Consider the following 18,016-nt stretch of genomic DNA (forward strand, 5'->3'; position numbering starts at 1 on the left):
TGTGAAACATTTACCCTCACTTGAATCGAAAGCTTAATTAGCCTTAGCTAGATCTTGGGAAGTAATAGAATTTTAGAAAATGTATATGCCATTTGCAATACATCCATCTACACACAACTTGGAAGCCTACCAACGTGCTCTAGTTATGTGTTTACGGGTTTCTGAGGCATCACTGCTCCGTCAATGGACCTCATATCCATAACGATTTTCAATGATCCTGAATTCGGAACGGTCTCTGTGCTCCGAGTAAGGATTAGGTGATACCTCAGCCCCAGAAAGTCCTGAGCACAAGATAAAGGGCTCAGTAAATACCTACTCAGTGTTTTAGAGGACAAAAAGAGAAAGGGTTCATAGTTTAACCTTCGCTGTCACGGGAAAGTTTACATCTGCACCTTTTCCTACCTGACCAGCCAGAGCAGGGGTCAGCAGACTTTCTCTGTAAGGGGCCAGAGAGTAAATATTTTTGGTTTAGTGGTTTGTACAGTCTCAACTCTGCCACTGTAGCACAGGAGCCACAGGCGATACTGAAACAAACGAGCGTAGCTGTGTACCAGTAAAGCCGCTTTTCTGGACACTGAAATTTGAATTTCGTATAATTTTCACATGTCATGTAATAGTCTTCTTTTGACTTTTTTCCCCAACCATTTGCCAAACTCTGCACCAGAGGATGACATCCAATCACACATAATGATCATCTTCACCAATCTGTGTTCATACGTGAGTTGTAAGTGATGCCTCCAGACCTCTACTTTTCCAGCAAGGCTGTACACGCTTTTCATGGTACGCTCAAACAATCACATGTTAATTCTCATATACAAGATCAAGCCAATAACTGGTCAGAGGCAAAGCAGTTGGTATGAACCAGAGCAACGTAGGAACATTTTACACGTGGCATGAATCAGAAGAAGAGAATGGACGCCTTGGTCAGTTACAACACGCGAACCCTTTGGCCCCGACACTCTACTAGGGTAGGTACCAGTCTTATTAAGCCTCCAGGCCAGGTGCCTGAAAGGAGTGTTTTCTGGGATGTGTCCAATTTGTTTCCTTGTGCATTCATTCAGAAAACACGTAACAAACGCTGACGCTACTTGGCATCGCAGCGCACTGTGTGTAACTAAAATTCTCTGGCAGACGTCAGAAACGGAAAGAGGACCACTATACGTAAAACTTTTCAAAACTTCGCTTCTGCTCTGCTGTCAGGCAGTTTAATTGAGCCGTGCTCTGAAATTCCTGTCCCTGAGCTGAGGTCTTGAAGAAGGCTGTCTTCTTCAAGTACCCAGATGGCTGTGGCTGGGCAACTGAGTTAGGTATCAGGTATTAGGTACCAAATGCAACCGGACACTCAAACTCACGCTGACAGCGGTATCTTATCTAATTGGAAGACAATTCTCAACACCTCCCAGTCGGTTGTGACTTAGGTTTGCTACTGGACAGATCTTCAAATATATTAAAGAGTAAAATATTGTTCCACGTTCTATTAGTAACCCTTTGGCTCTTCTAGTTTTTCTGTTTTCTCATTACAACATTCCTTAAAGTGCTAGACATTCGATACAGTCTGTACTGTGAATTAGCCAGAGCTCTTAAAAAATATAATTATCTGTAGGGTCGAATTCTCACAAGGAGCAGACAGAAAACTGGTCCCACTTCCAGGCCATCAGTACGATTTAACAAAGCCCCGCACACTGCCAATAGGCTGTCTTGTGCACGCAAAGAGGGAGCTTGGGACTCGCTTCCTATCGGGAGGGCTTGAACTTGGAGATGTCTGTCCCACTGAGGGCCAGATTTACACTCCGCCAGCCTCTGCCCCATCCCTTGTGACCCGGGGCATGCATCTGCCCGCGGGTGAACTGGAGGGAGGGGCGCAGTCGGACTATGGGAAAGAAGATCACTAATGGCCCACCCAGGGACTCAAGACCTGGCCTTGGCCTCATTAGCACCATCCTCTAATCCGTGGAGCTTGCCTGCCATGGGCTTGCAGTAGAGAAGCCTTCCGGGCAAAGACAGAAAAGGAATCAGGCTGCAGAGAAGATTTCAACCGCAACCAAACAACCAGACCAAAATTCAGCTACTAAAAATGCTCCCATAGGACGACTATAGCATAATACATCTCCAGACCACAGATAGCCCTCCAGAGGCTACAGGAGGCTGATAAGGAATATTCCATGGCCTAAGAAAATTAAATTTAGAAACAAAGTACACAAGACCTTTTGGAAAAATGAATTGGAGCTTGGATTTAATGGTGTGCTAAACACTACCCTGGTGACTTGGAAAAGTTAATTATTTTATAAAACACAAGCAGCCTTCTTGTCACTGGCATTAGCTGAACCATTCTCCCAGAAACTATTAAAAATCAATGCAGTCCCAACTAGATAACTGGATAACTAACCATATATATCCAACTCTATCAATAATAACATTAAATGTGAATGGATTTAACAATCCAGTCAAAAGGCAGAGACTGTAAGACTGGGTGGGGGGGGGGGAAACAAGATTTGACCATATGCCATCTACAGGAGACACACTTTATATTAAAAGATACAGATTAAAAAACAAATCAATGCACTCCCCATTTCTGCATTTGTTATCCACTCTAATGGAAGTCGGCTGACATAAGTTAACACATAGTTCCTAGAGATGTGATATTACCAGACCTGTAGTAACCCGGCAAATAGAGCAGATCTTCCCTAGGCCACATGGCTGGTGGAACTGGTATGCATCATAACACTGCAATCAGATGTCACAAACCCAAATGACAAGACAGCCATCTTTAATTTGAAAGTCTCCCTTCTGGAAGAGACAGGCTGTCTAAGATGTGCTATATTTAAAAGAGTGCTGTGCAGCTTGTTTATAATTTAAAAGTGTCTCATAAAATGCCTTGGAAATAGCTGTTAGCTAGAAAAACCTTCAGTTAAATATATTTTTATGAGCTCTTCATTAACAGAGTAGCGAGGCCTTGATGCTGAGGTGCCAAACCTCCCCACGTGGCTGGAAATCACTTGGCACATTTTCAGCCATTTACGTCTCTGTCATAGGTCCAAGGTTTGCAATTAAAAATGTAATCTTTTTAGCATGTGCAAAACCCAAAGGCTTGAAGTGCTCTGCATTGAATATGATTATAATAGTATTTGGCATCTACTCATGGACGGCACATATTAATTTATGTAAACTGGGCATAACTTGGAGCACTTCCTCATCAGGACCACAGGAAAAATCAAAAAGCTGGTCCCTGCTCATTGGAGGGTTTTTTTTTTCTGCTTGTTTTGTTTTTGTTTTTGTTTTTAAATTGTCATGAATAGAGATGAACTCAAAATCAAGGTCTCTTTTATGACCTTCTTCTTTCACATGCCTGGAGTACATTCAAATGAACACTTCCAACTAATAAAAAAAAAAAGAACTTACGTTACAGGATTATTCTTAGATTTTGCCTTTTCAACAGCCTGTGAACAGAAGAAAAAAATGCAATTAGACAACATTAGCAGGCATAATCTTTGCAACTAGTTACCAAAACAATAAGCAATATAAAATGCTCTTCAGAAACACGAGGAGCTAACCAAGGCAGGCTGCTGGAGATAAGCAGACCGGAGACCCAGAAAGCAATTTTCCTCTCCCGGGGAGCGTGGTTACCGGTCCAAGTGCAGCTTTCAGACACAGGCGGGCACTGCCAGGGCTGCCTGGGAAATTCAGCAGTGCCTGTGAGAGTGGGCCCTTAGGTTCATAACTCCATCCTCCTCTCTCCACTTTTCCTCCAATTTTTTTTTTTTAACCTGAGCCCTGTGCTTGTGGAAAACAGCGATCATTAAGAACTCCCCCATTCCCACTCCATCCTTTCACGTTCTGGAAAATGGCTAATTTCAAAGGACCACACTGCCATCCACATTCTGAGATAAGACTCAACTCTATCCTTCCTCATGACTCCCCTAAGTTTCCTGTATGGTTCTCCTTTCTATTTGGGCTGACCATCTGTTGATCACCAGAAAGGGACTGATGATTTATTGAGACCTTGTCTCCGTTGGGTGAAAGAAGACAGAGAATCTGGTTTACTGTTCCTTTTTGTGAGTGTATTTTGAGCTCAAATAAATTGAGAATGTACACCCACTGAGACGAGACCAGGTCTTTAAAATGGACGTATGAACTTTGTATATGCTTGACTTATGTCTGAAATTTTAGAATTAAAACTATAAGCTCTCTGTATCTGTCTGTATGTTTATATGTCTGTGATTCAGAAAAGTCTTTCCCTCTAATTATGTGAATATGTAATATTTTCCTACCTCCAGATAATACCAACCAATTAGATTTTAAATCCCTTACACTAAAGGAGCTCATTGTGATTGGCTTAGAGATAAGGAAGTATTCATATAATTGGCCGTTCTCAATATTTCAGAACTATCTCATCTCCCTCCTCCGCGTGCACCTGCTTGGATTATGACAGGGTGTGGAGGCAGACACAGAGGGAATGGTCATGGGCACATCTGGGGATTTTTAGATCTCTGGTGGGAAACCGTTCACCCTGCATTGCTCCGGCCCCCTGGCTGCACCTGCCTGGTGATAGAAAGGCCGAAGTATCCATTTCTAAAATCATTTTTATTAGCAGATACCACAAAAGGGCAAGGGCTGACCGATGGCTTGGATCAATTTCCTCCCGTGGAACCTTTAAGAAAACACACACCAAATCATCGAAATGAGGAAATCTCTGGGCCTCTTGGCCTGTGTGCCTTAGATATGGAGGCTGGTCCCAGTTTATTGCTGAACCCATTGATCTGTGTACAGTCCATTTATCATTCATGAAAAGAGCTAGTGATCTTCACAGTATATTAGAAGAAACAACTCAGATCATCTGTCAACAGCCCTCTTATTTCTGTTTCCCTCTCCACAGGGATTGCATCTCCTTCGATTCTTCTGGAATTAAAATGTTGCTAAGCAACACAGCTGGGGGCGCTGATGGCAGAATGGCTACAGTCTATCAAACTGTTTAAGCACCTGGAGGGTTATAGTGATGATTTTTTTTCATACTTCTGTAGCATAATTATGTCATCAGAACCAAACTTGTACCCCGCCAAACTCTTTCAGGCTGTAGAAATAACATTCAGTATGGGGAGCGTTGAAGCAGCGGTTTGCCAACCTCAGGGCTCTTCAGACTCTTTTAAAAGGTATCCATTCGGAGACCTGTATATCTGTGAATCCTGGAGGTGGGTGAGGGCTAAGAGATGAAGAGACTCCTGCTATAAATTAGAAGGCAGAGGCAACCACTTGTAACAGACTATTTAAAATCCAACATTGGACTTGACATCCTGAATGACCAAGGCATAAGCATACTGAACCTTTCTGTGCATAACAACTCAGTGCACTTGGAAGCAATTTGTTTTAAATCAATGAAATACTTCCCAGTTTAGACATTAGTGTTGGAAATCCAAGTCCTTCTCTTCTATTGAGTCTCAGGTTCTGTTTCTAGATAAATACCCGTTAATATTTGGGCACTTTCTTTGGCTCGGTAGGCAAAAATCATTTTCTCACCATCTGTGGCTGAGGGTGAATTTTGGCAAGTATAGTGAGAAAGAGATGGAATGAGGTAACAGGTGAAAATGAGAAAACAAGGACTATGCGTCTGGCTGGCCCAGTCATCTCTCACAGGTGTTTAGGGTATGAATGCCTGAGCAGTCCCTTAAAGGATGCTGAAAGGAAGAGCCAGATGCCGGCAAGGAGTGGGGGAGAGACCTTGACCTTCACTACAGAAGCACAGGCAGTCTGCACGCCCACGCTGGCCTTTTCTACCACCTTTTCTCCCCCAGTCCTGGAGGGTGGAATAGGATATGGCAGCGGGCTGAAGACAGGCCATTGTGGAAATCACGCGAATCTGCTTTTCCCAATCCCTTAAAATCCAAACAAATCTGTTCTTAAAGAAGACTTAGATTATCACAAAGTAATGGACATGGTGTTCCAGTGGTTTCCTTTGAAAGCGAGCTAGATGTGATGGGCTGAGCGTGCCACTGGCCAAAGACGGGGAGGAGAGAAATCAAAGTGACATTGCTTAACCTAGCTTTGATTCAGCGACATGTTTTTTGAAAAGTCTTCTCTTCTCTGTGTGTCGAGACTGTCACTTAGACCCAGTTATTTTTCTCTAATCAGGAGGCACATAATCACATTCAAGGCCAGTTTCTTTGAAACATATGTCTTTTTATACAGTCATTATAGGAAAATAACTTCATTCAAATTAATTTTTTCCGGGTTGCTTGGATAGTGATGGAAAATAGGCTGAGAGGTTTTCTTTGGAGATTAACCCAGGATCGTTCCAGAGTCCCCAGAGCTTTAGTGAGATGCTCTCATGTCACCCTCCTGTGCGCTCACCTCCAAATGAAATGGTTGCAGGGGGTGTCCACCAGGCATGAGAAACGGCTCACCATTTGCGATCTCCACTTTCACTGTAATTTGACTTTTTTTTTTTTTTTTTTTTTTTTGCGGTACGCGGGCCTCTCACCGTTGTGGCCTCTCCCGTCGCGGAGCACAGGCTCCGGACGCGCAGGCTCAGCGGCCATGGCTCACGGGCCCAGCTGCTCCGCGGCATGTGGGATCCTCCCGGACCGGGGCAAGAACCCGTGTCCCCTGCATCGGCAGGCGGACTCGCAACCGCTGCGCCACCAGGGAAGCCCTGACTTTGTTTTAAGCACGCTATAAGGAATTATTAAGAGACTCTGAAGAAAAGTTAAGTGAATTATTTGCATGCAAAATATATATGGCTTTAAGGTAAAAGAACTAGTCTAGAAAATATACAAGGAGAAAATTCCTCTTTTCCTTTTATACAAGTTCCAGATACATGTTCAAGAATGTGCTATGCCCTGCAAAAGGAGGGAACTCAAAATGAAATGATACAGTGTGATCCACCAAGCATTAAGAGGGTTACATATTGGGATTACAGCTAATTTTGAGTTTAAAAACATACATTAAAGTAATTTAAACTGATTGGAAAATGGAGGCTAGATAGTTAACACTTATGCTGCTTTAATTTGTAACGTCTATATGCTTTTGAAAACCTATATTCTACTTATTTCGTGCCACGTTTCCCTAACACGATACTTATCTTGCCATCAAGGAAGTTCCAACATAAGATAGGAGGATCAAGGGACTTCCCTGGTGGCGCAGTGGTTAAGAATCCACCTGCCAATGCAGGGGACACGGGTTCGAGCCCTGGTCCGGGAAGATCCCACATGCCGCGGAGCAGCTAAGCCCGTGCGCCACAACTACTGAGCCTACGCTCTAGAGCCAGCGAGCCACAACTACTGAAGCCCGCATGCCTAGAGCTGGTGCTCTGCAACAAGAGAAGCCACTGCGATGAGAAGCCCACGCACTGCAACGAAGACGCAACGCAGCCAAAAATAAATAAATATTTAAAAAGATAGGATGATAAAATAAATTAAGATGTTAAAAAACATACTCCAATAGGGTGCAACAAGATGCAATGGGCTACAGGTGGAAAGAGTGCTGTGCTAGAAATCCACAGACCTGGGTTCTGCTACCAGCTTCGCCATTTCGTATCATCATGACGTTAGCGATGCGGCCAACGCCTGTGAGCCTCAGTTTCCTCATTTTAAAAATGAAGACCATCATTCCTGCTCTGTCTACATCAAGGGTGGTTGTGAGTAGCCAACATCGATGACAGTGCTCTAGAAACCGCAGCACGCTAAGCAAAAAAGCGCATCTTGAACGCGACCGCATTCCGCGTAGGCGTCAGCGCGCACGTTTTTATTTTTACTGGACTACAGTTGATTTAGAATGTTGTGTTAGCTTGAGGTGTACAGCAAAGTGGTTCAGATACATATTATTTTCAAAATTTTCCATTATAGTTTATTATGGGATACTGAATATAGTTCCCTGTGCTACACAGTAGGTCCTTGTTGGTTACCTGTTTTATATATAGTAGTGTGTACCTGTTAATCCCAAACTCCTAATTTATCCCTCCCCCACCCCTTTTCCCCTTTGGTAACCAGGACTTACGGTGCATTTATACATTTTTATAGCCAGAGAGTTGATGGGTTTTCTGACCAGTGACCAGGCTGTAGTATCAAATCTATGCAGTTATTCCAACGAGGATTACAGAAGCCATTCAGTTCCTCTCTCCATATCAGAAGCAGTTCTGGGGTGAACAGAATGCTTCTGTCTGTTAAGTCCTACTCGATGAAGACTCTGATGTGTTTAGATCCTGCCAGGCCTAGCCTGGGCAGGGCCTCTCACACAGGCCTCTGCCCTGAACCTTCTTGGGATTGGTGTTGGTGGTAGAGAGGTCAGGACACCCGAGTGCACACGCTACTGCCCCTCACACTCTCTCCTCCTGCAGGGAAGCCTAGGAAGCATCGTTCTTTTCGCAGAGACTTCTTCATCAGCCATCCCTCCTCTCACACCCACTCCATCCGCAGGGCTCTTTGCTTCTTCATTAACATTTGACCCTGAGGTTGGGAAGCCCTGAGGATGCTACCCTCAGTGAACCTCCTCCACGATATGGCAGCTTGAGAAATTATAGTCCCAGGGAGAAGACGCTCATCTCGTTCCAAGGGCTGTTTACGAGCCAATTCCTGTCTCATTACCAGCATTGTATTCTTCCTGGTATCCTGCTAAGCAGCGAGTTTATTTCCTCGGGAGGGATGATGTGGCTAAGGACACGCTTGGAGTTGCTCACTCATTAAATCTAGCTTCCTAAAAGGAAGAAGGCCCTTGTCTTTCTGTTACATGGCTGCGCCAAAGCTGAAGTGACTCGAGGGCCACAGTGAATTACATGAACCATCAAATGCAGTTATCGTGAAAAAACAGAAAGAAGGAAGGGAGGAAGGGAGGAAGGAAGGAAGGGAGGAGAGTGGCTCTCTATTGAGCCCCATCCTCCAGGGCAGACAGAACATCCTATTTCTTTAGGGAGAAAATGCTACAGATGATAAAGTGGAAACTTGCTAGTCACATTCTATATACTGACTGAACTTCTACAAAATTCTTCGGTAAGGGGATTCTGCCCCAGTGATTACATATCATGAACTGTTACTTTAGTCCAATAGACAAGTATACTATATTCATAAAAATATTTGGGGGCTTTTAAGGAGCATGCCCTGAACGTTTATATCCAGACTTACGACGCTACACCCCCCTGAGACTGACAGAAAACAAACTCAGTGCAATATGCTGGTCTGTTGGTCTGCTGAGACCATCAAAGTGAGCACTTAGGAGGCCTAGAGAGACTGGAGCCATGGACTCATTTTACAAGGCCACGTAGTCAGGCACTGCTTTCCTCCGTAATCAATAATCATACTGTCGGTCAAGCATAAAATGCGATTCTGTTACCACTGTTTTGCATGCCTTTTACATTTCCTGTTGATATGTTTTTTCCTGGCATTCTACTAGCAGACACACCCAAACTGCATGTATACAATACATTTCTTGATAAAAAGTGAAAAGTCAATCATTCAGATAGTTTCAAATAACTGGATACTATGCATTATGGAAAGAAGACAGAAGAGCAATCGATTGCACTGGTTTTTGTATTTCTATGTTTTACCTTTAATTTTTCATGGGGCAACTCTGCGAGACACAGCCATACCTTCATTTAGTGGCAGGTACTGGTAAACTGCATTGATTGCTAAGTTCAGGAGAGAAACTCCTCTATTAACAAATGAACTCGTCATTAGGGTATTCAGATGGTCGAAAATCAATACCTACAGAATGGGTTAAGTCAATTAAAGAGACATATCCTGAGAGCACTTGCACAAATATAAAAATGAATTGCTTAATTACAGCATTTAAATAGATTGCACTGGAATGAGGAAAACATCAAGAGGCTTACATTCTATCCTACGGGCTGAGGTATCGGCTGGCGGCACGCACGCACACCCAGGATTGCAGCTTAACAGGAGAAAATGTCACTCAGCATTTTGCAACACCTGGATGCCTGCCTGAATTTCTGACAATCTCTAGGAAGACACTTCCCACTATGTTTAACCCTCTGGTGGATGAGTGCCCAGGAGGGAACATGGAAACATCCTGTATTTGAATCTTGAACCTGAAAGAAGCAAAAACACCTTCCCTAGCTTTAGAGTAGTGGGCTTCTCCGATTTTAATTTAATTCATTGTTTTCGATGCATACGTGATGTAGGCGTGTGCTAGACACCATGGGGGCAGGATTAAAATTTTGACGGGCAGAGACTGGAGGAAATTTGTTCCAGGTGTCCGGCACCTGATAGTCACTTAATAAACGTGGGCTGGGTAAAAGAATCGGGGCTGATGGTAGAGTCTGAGAGGCCTGAGCACTGCTCCGGGGATGAGGGAGCGTCGGCGGGTCCCCAGCTCTGTGAAGAGAAGAGAAGAGGCCTCTGGAGGAAAAGCTGGGCTCCAGGACCGTGTGCATCTGGATCCGTCCTGCAACTGCCCACGAGGCTCGAATTCACGCCCCAACGAGGAGGGAGTACGGAGCGGTCCAGACGGTACATTTCCATCGTGCTTTCCGGCAGAAGGCTGTGCCCCCTCCTCACCCTTCCTGCAGCTATGGTCTTGCTGGAGACTTACTACTTCTCACTGGGACCACAGCCACTGCCTCTCCTTTGGGCCGCTGGTCTCTCTAGCGTTACCCCATTTTATGCTCCCTTTGATCATGAATCCCCCATAGCTTCCCCAGGCTCATCGAATTCCTGATCAACTTCACCCAACCTGCCGCTCAAGACCCTACCAAGGCCAGTTGAATACAGGCCTCATAGCGGGTCCTACTTGTCCCCGCATGTGTAGGAGTTTTCTGCGTGTCTGGCCCCGAGACGATGTGATAACAGGACTCAGTAGTGCCTGCATTCCATTAAGGCTTGCTCCCTCTAGGCTGACTCTTTTGCTGGATACAAAACCCTTTAGCAAGATGCATTTGTCAACTGGTGATTTTGTTTATAACCAAGGTTTTGATATATTGTAACTTAATGAAAATGAACTGTCTTTGGTGAAGAAGCACGTTTCACTCCTAAGACTCATCTGTCGACACTAATCATTCTCTAAGTGGAGTAAATACGGAGACACGAGGCAGAGCAGCTCAGCACTGGCTTATTTATTCTGCCCATTAGAAGGGCCAAGGTAAGTGGCACTCAGTTATTCTGTTCCCCTGGGGCTTGTGGATTTGAAAATTCAATTTTCTTTCCCCCAGCCAATCCGAGCCTTCTTGCCTCTGGTACTAGGGAGGCACCCCTCGCAAAATGACACGTGTCCTTTGCTGGGAGATGATAAAGACCTAATGGAGGCTCTCTCTCTACTGTGTGTAACGAGGAAAACGGGAAGAGTATTCTTAGTGCCTAGTAGGTACCCAATAATCTAAGTATGCCAAAACCTACATGGGAGTGAATACTGATGACATACCTTCAGTAATAGCAGACTAGTGTGTTCAGGCTTTCCGTCCCTTTAGAGCGTATTATACTCTGGCCAAGGACGCTACATCCATTTTTATCATCAATCTGTATTAGAAAACCCAGTAATCCTTCCACCCTCGTTTCTCCTTTATTCTCACACTATGACTACACTCACAACACTCTGACGCCAGATGTGTGTGGGGTCTTCCCACACCAAGCAAATCTCTGCAACGCCAGCTAGGTGCCCGGCCATTTAACTCAATTCTGACACTGTCTACCTGGAGAGAGCATCACATCCCACTGGTTAAGGGCTCAGTCCCACAGGACTGCCTCCGCCCACTTCAGATGCCAGTCTCAAGCCCAAGTTGTCACCTATGCTTCTGATCAATCGGCTTATACATCAGAGGTTCCAATAGCCACCCTGGAAGCTCCACGAACCCCATACATGCTCCGTAAAGATGGGAGGGTGGGCTTGGGCATGCCAAGCTTCCACTCGTGGCTTGGTCTTTCTGGTGACCAGCCGGCCCGCATCCAGGAGCCCACCAAGAGTCACCTCATGAGAACAAAAGACACTCCTATCACCCGGGAAATTCCAGGGGATTTAGGACCCTGGGTCAGGAACCAGGGTCAAAGACCAAATACTAGAACAAAAGATGCGCCTACTGCTTTTATTACTGAGGAAATTATGAGGGATTTAGGAGCTCTGTGCTGGGAACCAGGGCCAGAGACCAATGTGTATATTCTCTGTTATTTCACAATACAACTGACTTCTCTGTGCCCCAGTGCCCTTGTTGGCAAAATTAGGCAGCTGGAGTAAAGACTCTCTGTGGTCATTTTAAGGTCTGGTAGTCTATGTTTTAATACACACACAAGTATTTCAGCATATACACACACACACACACACACACACACACACACACACACACAATATATATATACATATACGATTCAGGGATAAATATGGAACCCCCATTGTGGAGTCAACCTCCATTAGCAAGAAATAAGATCTATTAGCAAGTTTATAGATGTTTAGATCTAATGTTCCGAAGATCCTATGAGATACTTCATGATACGTGCGTTACGCCCTGCCGTATGTTTTGGAAAGGTCTGCTGCTTTTATCTGCCCACCCACTTGAATTTCGAATCTTTAACCTAGGATCGCTAGCTAATCTCAAATTTGGATACCTGTTCTGTGTGCTTACAATGCTTCTGCTCTTTGCTCTTGCTAAATCAATAGAAATAAGTAAATACATCTGCTTAAGAAGACAGATTCTGCTTTCCATTCCTGACAAGATCCTTGGGCGTTTGCAGCCTACCTGATAGATTTTCCAGCAGATGGCAGACATTTGGGGAACAGAATCAAGCATTCCTAGGCCCTAAACCAAAGCCCCAGAACATTTTTCCAAGCCAGCATCTAAATTTCAAAATCTTACATTTTCAGTTTGGCAAAGAGTTTTATTACTGGAGACATTCGTACCGCTCTAACAGATGCTAGAACCCTGATTGAACTCAAAACGTGGACACCTCCAATAAACTTAGGTACACGTGGTACACTGCCTGGGGGTTGTTAGCTGATGACTAAGACAGAACCTCCAGGCTGCAGCCATGGATTTGGGACCCAAACTGGGGCAATGAAGGGGCTTAAGGAAAAGAGCAAGCTTGGACCAAAGACAGAGTGGGGATGGGAGTGGCGAGAGGAGCGATGCTGTCCAGCCACTTCCTGCAGCCCAGAGGTAGCGACAAGGGTAACACGGTGATACCTGTTCTTTCCAGCACTTTGATTCCAATTGACTTAATGATTCCCAGCTTCCCAGAGGTGGCTGCTACTCCCCCTACCACCCTCCGCACAGCGCCGGATATGTGCCGTGTGCTCTCTGTAGACAAAAGGCTGTGGTCATCCCTGTCCTACTGGAGAGTTATCGTTTCTGAAAGGACAAATTGTACACGTTTTTGTTTCCCCTTGGACCTTGGGGCAAGCAGCACATCCTCGCCAACACATCGCCTCGTGTGATTTAAGGCCATGGTGAGAAAGTGTTACGCTAAGCAAAACGGCCATTGGGTTTGCGATGGAAATGCTCATAGATGGACACTTCCTAAGTGGTAGTGGTTGTTCGTCAGTATCCGGTCATCAGCAGCGACGGACATGACACGCGTGCAAACGCTGTGCTCCTCTGCACCTGTGTGCTCAGAGCATTCTATGAAGATTACAATAAGAAGGCAATCTACGGAGATTACGAGTCAAAATATTTGGCACTAAAAGAAGACCTAATTACAATGAAAAAATTCAGCAAGCAGGTTTCTAAACAGTCCTAGACTTGCCTGGAGCATATTAAAAATCACATCATACAAGCCCTAAGCAATTTCTTATTAATCTAGTCTCTATGCTAATACAGCCAAATGGAAAACACAATCTTGGGACTCTGAAGGCCAATGTTATTCTATTAACCTTATATGTTATCTTATTTACTTTCCTGTCTTTAATGAATAAATTAAAAGATCGTATGGATTTTATTCTGCTACCTTCTGCAGCCTTCACAGCCCAAACGCCATCACATTTTGTGGGGCGTTTCAATGAAAGGCAATGGCAGATAAACTGTTTACATTAAAAGACTCTATCAAAGTTATTTCGCACCCGGTTTCATCCTAATCCATCTGTTGTTTCTACAGCCCTGACGGGCTGACCTCTCTTGCCGTGGGTGCTATATTGATATCATTACGGAAGAGGCCTTCCCCAGCCTTTCTGCTGATAACAAAGTAAATGGAAATGTAGAGAAACCTTGGGGAGGTAACAACTTGTTCAGCGCGATGAGAGAAGAACTGTGGCTAAAACATAGGAAGCATTATAGCAGGGAAGAGTATCTGTTGTCACAACGAATGAATTCACTGTAGCGCATCAGGGGCCAGCCGAGAGCAGCAGTAAACTGTATTGCCCCCCTTTTCATTAGCAAACTTTAAACAGAAAAGTGGGCTTGAATTTCACTTAGCCACTAGGTTTGGAAAGTTCAGTATGCATCCCAAGTACAAGGAACACATCCCAAAGCTGCCAGCATGTTCAGATTTTCTGCTACCATGTAATTCATTGCATATGCAATTATCAGAGAACAACCTAGCCAGCGAGCTGGTCCCACAATAAGAACAAAAACAAATAAACAAAAATGAATCAAGTATAAAACCCAAATCAAGAACCTGGATTAAAAGCTCGAAGACAATATTTTTCTGTAAATGTTCACAGGCTTGAGGTGCAGCTCTGCTACTAGCATCTAGTTGAAAAGTCCAAAACAAAAAGAAAAGTCCACACGTCCCCAGTAACATGCTTTGAATTAAGTACCACATTTCTAAGGGCAATCCCTTGGCAGAAAAAGAAAGAAGATTGGTTAAATAAAATTGGGTACATCGGAGCAACTTACGATAATATGTCCAGACACAACTCATTAGAATGTCTTTGTGCTCAAAGCAAACTGAAATTGTCCAGCTCTGTTTTTAAAGCACCCACACACCACTCCAAGCTTTACCTATAGAGTCCTTTAGCTGAGCCTGGTCACTAACTGAGCATTTCCAGCCATAGTGCCCGTTTTTGGAATTTCTAACTGGGCTAAATGAAGTCACCTAAGGTTTCAGTTTCATTCACATTAATCATAAGATGGTATTACTATTAGAATTCCCTAAAGGTCGTTTCTAACAATACCTATTTCTTTTATGGGCTTTATAATGCTAAAGTCTGATGCTGCTAACACCAGTCCGAGATGATTAGGGCAAGGGACAGCCGTGTCCGGATCTAACCCAGCTTCAAAACCCAGGCATCACAGACCGTCCTGCTGCCAGGGTATAACAGACATTACATGCTTCAAGCTGCGTAAATCAAACATCAGGATAACATGCAAGGAAACATCAAGGAGATGTTTACCTGGCTCTATGAGTGTGTACTGGAGGGGGCTCTGGAGTTGGGCCACCACACATTCTAGAAGCCTTTGGAATAGGTCAAATTGTGGATAGGTTAAAACTTCAAAGATGACAATTTTAATAAACCTGTCAATACGATTTCGTTGTTAAAAAAACATTTGTGACGGATTAGGCTACTCATATTGAAAGAGGAGCACCAGGTCTATATCTTTAGATCTTTCACTGAACTGCAAACACAGCATCAATAACTGCTTCTCAGCTGTAAATGAAAATTGATTCCAGGTTTAACCCCTCATTTTCAGGAGTTCTTTTAATCCCGAGAAACATAAGAAGAAAAATGGACCAAAAGAAAAACTGCAGGTTCAGTGGTATGAGGGGCGAGGGTGTGCAGAGAACCCCACGCCGAGGCACATGCAGGAAGCCCGTCCTACTGGATCGTGCTGTGCTCAGGCCAGACCCCAGGGGACTCGTCACAGCATCGCTGCCTGCCGTGCATGACTGGGTTGAAAATGGCGATTCAATAACTGTTGTATGGAGAAGGCCAGGGTTGGGTTTCATATTTATGATGCCAAGAGTGGCAGCTGAGAAGGAAAACGCAATCAGCTGGCTAATGGACATCATGGAGACCCCCATACCCCAACCATGCTATTGTTTTAAATTTTTATTGAAATATAGTTCATTTACAAAAAAGAATGTGTGTGTGTGTGTGTGTGTGTGTGTGTGTGTGTGTGTGTGTGTGTATAACTGAATCACTCTGCTGTACATCCAACCCTGTTATTGAGAGCTGACTTCAAAAACAAAACAGAACATACTGCAACTCGTATGTTCACGCAGACTAAGTTCAAAACACTGCATCCAATTCAAACACTGTTCTGGAACATTCCAATGTCCGATGTCAACTTTAAGTAATTATTTATTTTCCATTCAGGGGAAGTTCCTGAGAGAGAACCAAGGTGAGAGTACAGTGTCACAGCAGACCGTTATAGCCTTTCTCCAGGGCACAGTGAGAACTCAGAAAGAGAAATAAGAACTGCGATCCGAAGGTATGACTCAGCTCTCCACCCATGTCAGTCCTTTGAAGAAAAACTCTTTTTCAGAGACACATAATTTTCCTGGAGGACTTGGTGCAGTGTCATTGGCAACCTGGCAACCTTCTTCCTGGGATGTCTAGGTTAAAACTTGTCAGAGCTCAGAGGGGAGGAAACGTCATTCATACCCAATGGATGTCTTTTGGGTGCAGTTAGGACATTCAACCCAGTTCCTAGCAGATCCCTCTGGGCACCAAGGCCAAAATGAAGGGCAAGATCTATTTACCAATGGACCCCAAAGAGGGGGCTTCCAGTTAATGTTTAAAAGGGCTATAAGGAAGAACAACCTCCGATCTGCGTAGCGTTTGTGGCTCTCAAAGCATTTTCTTATACACGATCTTCATCTCGTCCTCACAGTACTCCAATGCGTTAGGCGACAGCACTTTATTCTAGTGTAGTGGTGAGAGATCTGAGACTTTGAGATGTTAGGTGACTTGCCCGATGTCATGCAACTATTACGTGACAGAGCTGGGATTGAAGCCCAGGCTTTTCTAGTCCAAAAACCATGCTCTTTTTAAACCATTTAAAAAATCTGAAGTATAGTTAATTTACAGTTTGTATTAGTTTCAGGTGTACAGCAAAGTGATTCAGTTATACTTACATATATTGTTTCCTAGATTCTTTTCCATGATAGGTTATTACAAGATATTGAGTAGAGTTCCCTGTGTTATACAGTAGGCCCTTGCTGTTTATCTGTTTTATACATAGTAGTGTGTATCTGCTAATCCCAAACTCCTAATTTATCCCTCCCCATCCCCTTTGGTGACCATACGTTTGCAAAAGCCATATGCACTCAACGACCACACTTACAGTTCCTCATGGCTAGGTGCACACAGCTAATACACGTTAGGACAAGACAGAATCTTTTCATTCAAGTTGGCCACATACTGGCTGTTTACCAAGTAGCTAATTCAGCAGCTCCCTTTAACATCCCATTCCTTACAAGAAAAGGGAAAGTAATGGATCTAGTCTCTCAAATATGAGGCTTTTTAGATCGTCACTACAGTAGTAACGATGATGATGATCTGATGACGGTGATGATGTAAAGTAGTGAGTACTTCCTACGTGCCAACCGTAGTGTCAAATGATTTGGCCTGTGTTCACTCACTCAATCACCGAATCCTCACTATGACCCAGTGAAGTAGTGCTACCTCTGTTAACCTCCGTGTTACAGATACTTAGGTCTTGAGCCCAAGGTCAACCAGCAAGTGACAGAGCCAGGATTCAAACCCATTCGACCACACGCCTGTGCTCTCTCGCTCACTCTCCTCCACGGCGCCACACGACTGATGTCCAAGACACATGGACGCAGCTGCTTCCCAAATAGTCCCAACCGAGGGAGCAAAATGCGATGGGGGATGTGGAGAGAGCACGCAAACTTTTCACAGATATTTTCAGGGTACCATCACCATGGCTTTTCCACTGAAACTATGGGCGTATGTGATCGAGCATCTCTGACTTTAAAGAATCACCAGAAGGTAAAATATCTTGTTAAAAATATATTTTACATCCCCGAGTCTCTACGGCCGACAATTTGGCATCTTTAATTTGTATATTACGCTTCTCCCCTTCAGGCTTCCTGCTGTATTTTCCCGTTTGCAGGAATAATACTTAGCATTTAAACACATCCTAATTGTTCTATTGGTGTCTGTGCACAGGACCCGCTCAGCACGGCCAGTA

At 44.2% G+C, this 18,016-nt stretch overlaps 1 protein-coding gene across 1 annotated transcript in view; it reads right to left on the reverse strand.

Annotated features, from left to right (window-relative positions):
- AFF2 (ALF transcription elongation factor 2) overlaps positions 1-18,016 on the reverse strand; it is a 323,837-nt gene that overhangs the window by 82,088 nt on the left and 223,733 nt on the right. Inside the window, exon 7 of the mRNA XM_073799704.1 lies at positions 3,400-3,437. Coding sequence (XP_073655805.1) covers positions 3,400-3,437 — 38 coding nt within the window. The remainder of the gene's footprint in view (positions 1-3,399; positions 3,438-18,016) is intronic.

This window comes from Tursiops truncatus, chromosome X, assembly GCF_011762595.2.
Source record: "Tursiops truncatus isolate mTurTru1 chromosome X, mTurTru1.mat.Y, whole genome shotgun sequence".
NCBI lineage: Eukaryota > Metazoa > Chordata > Mammalia > Artiodactyla > Delphinidae > Tursiops > Tursiops truncatus.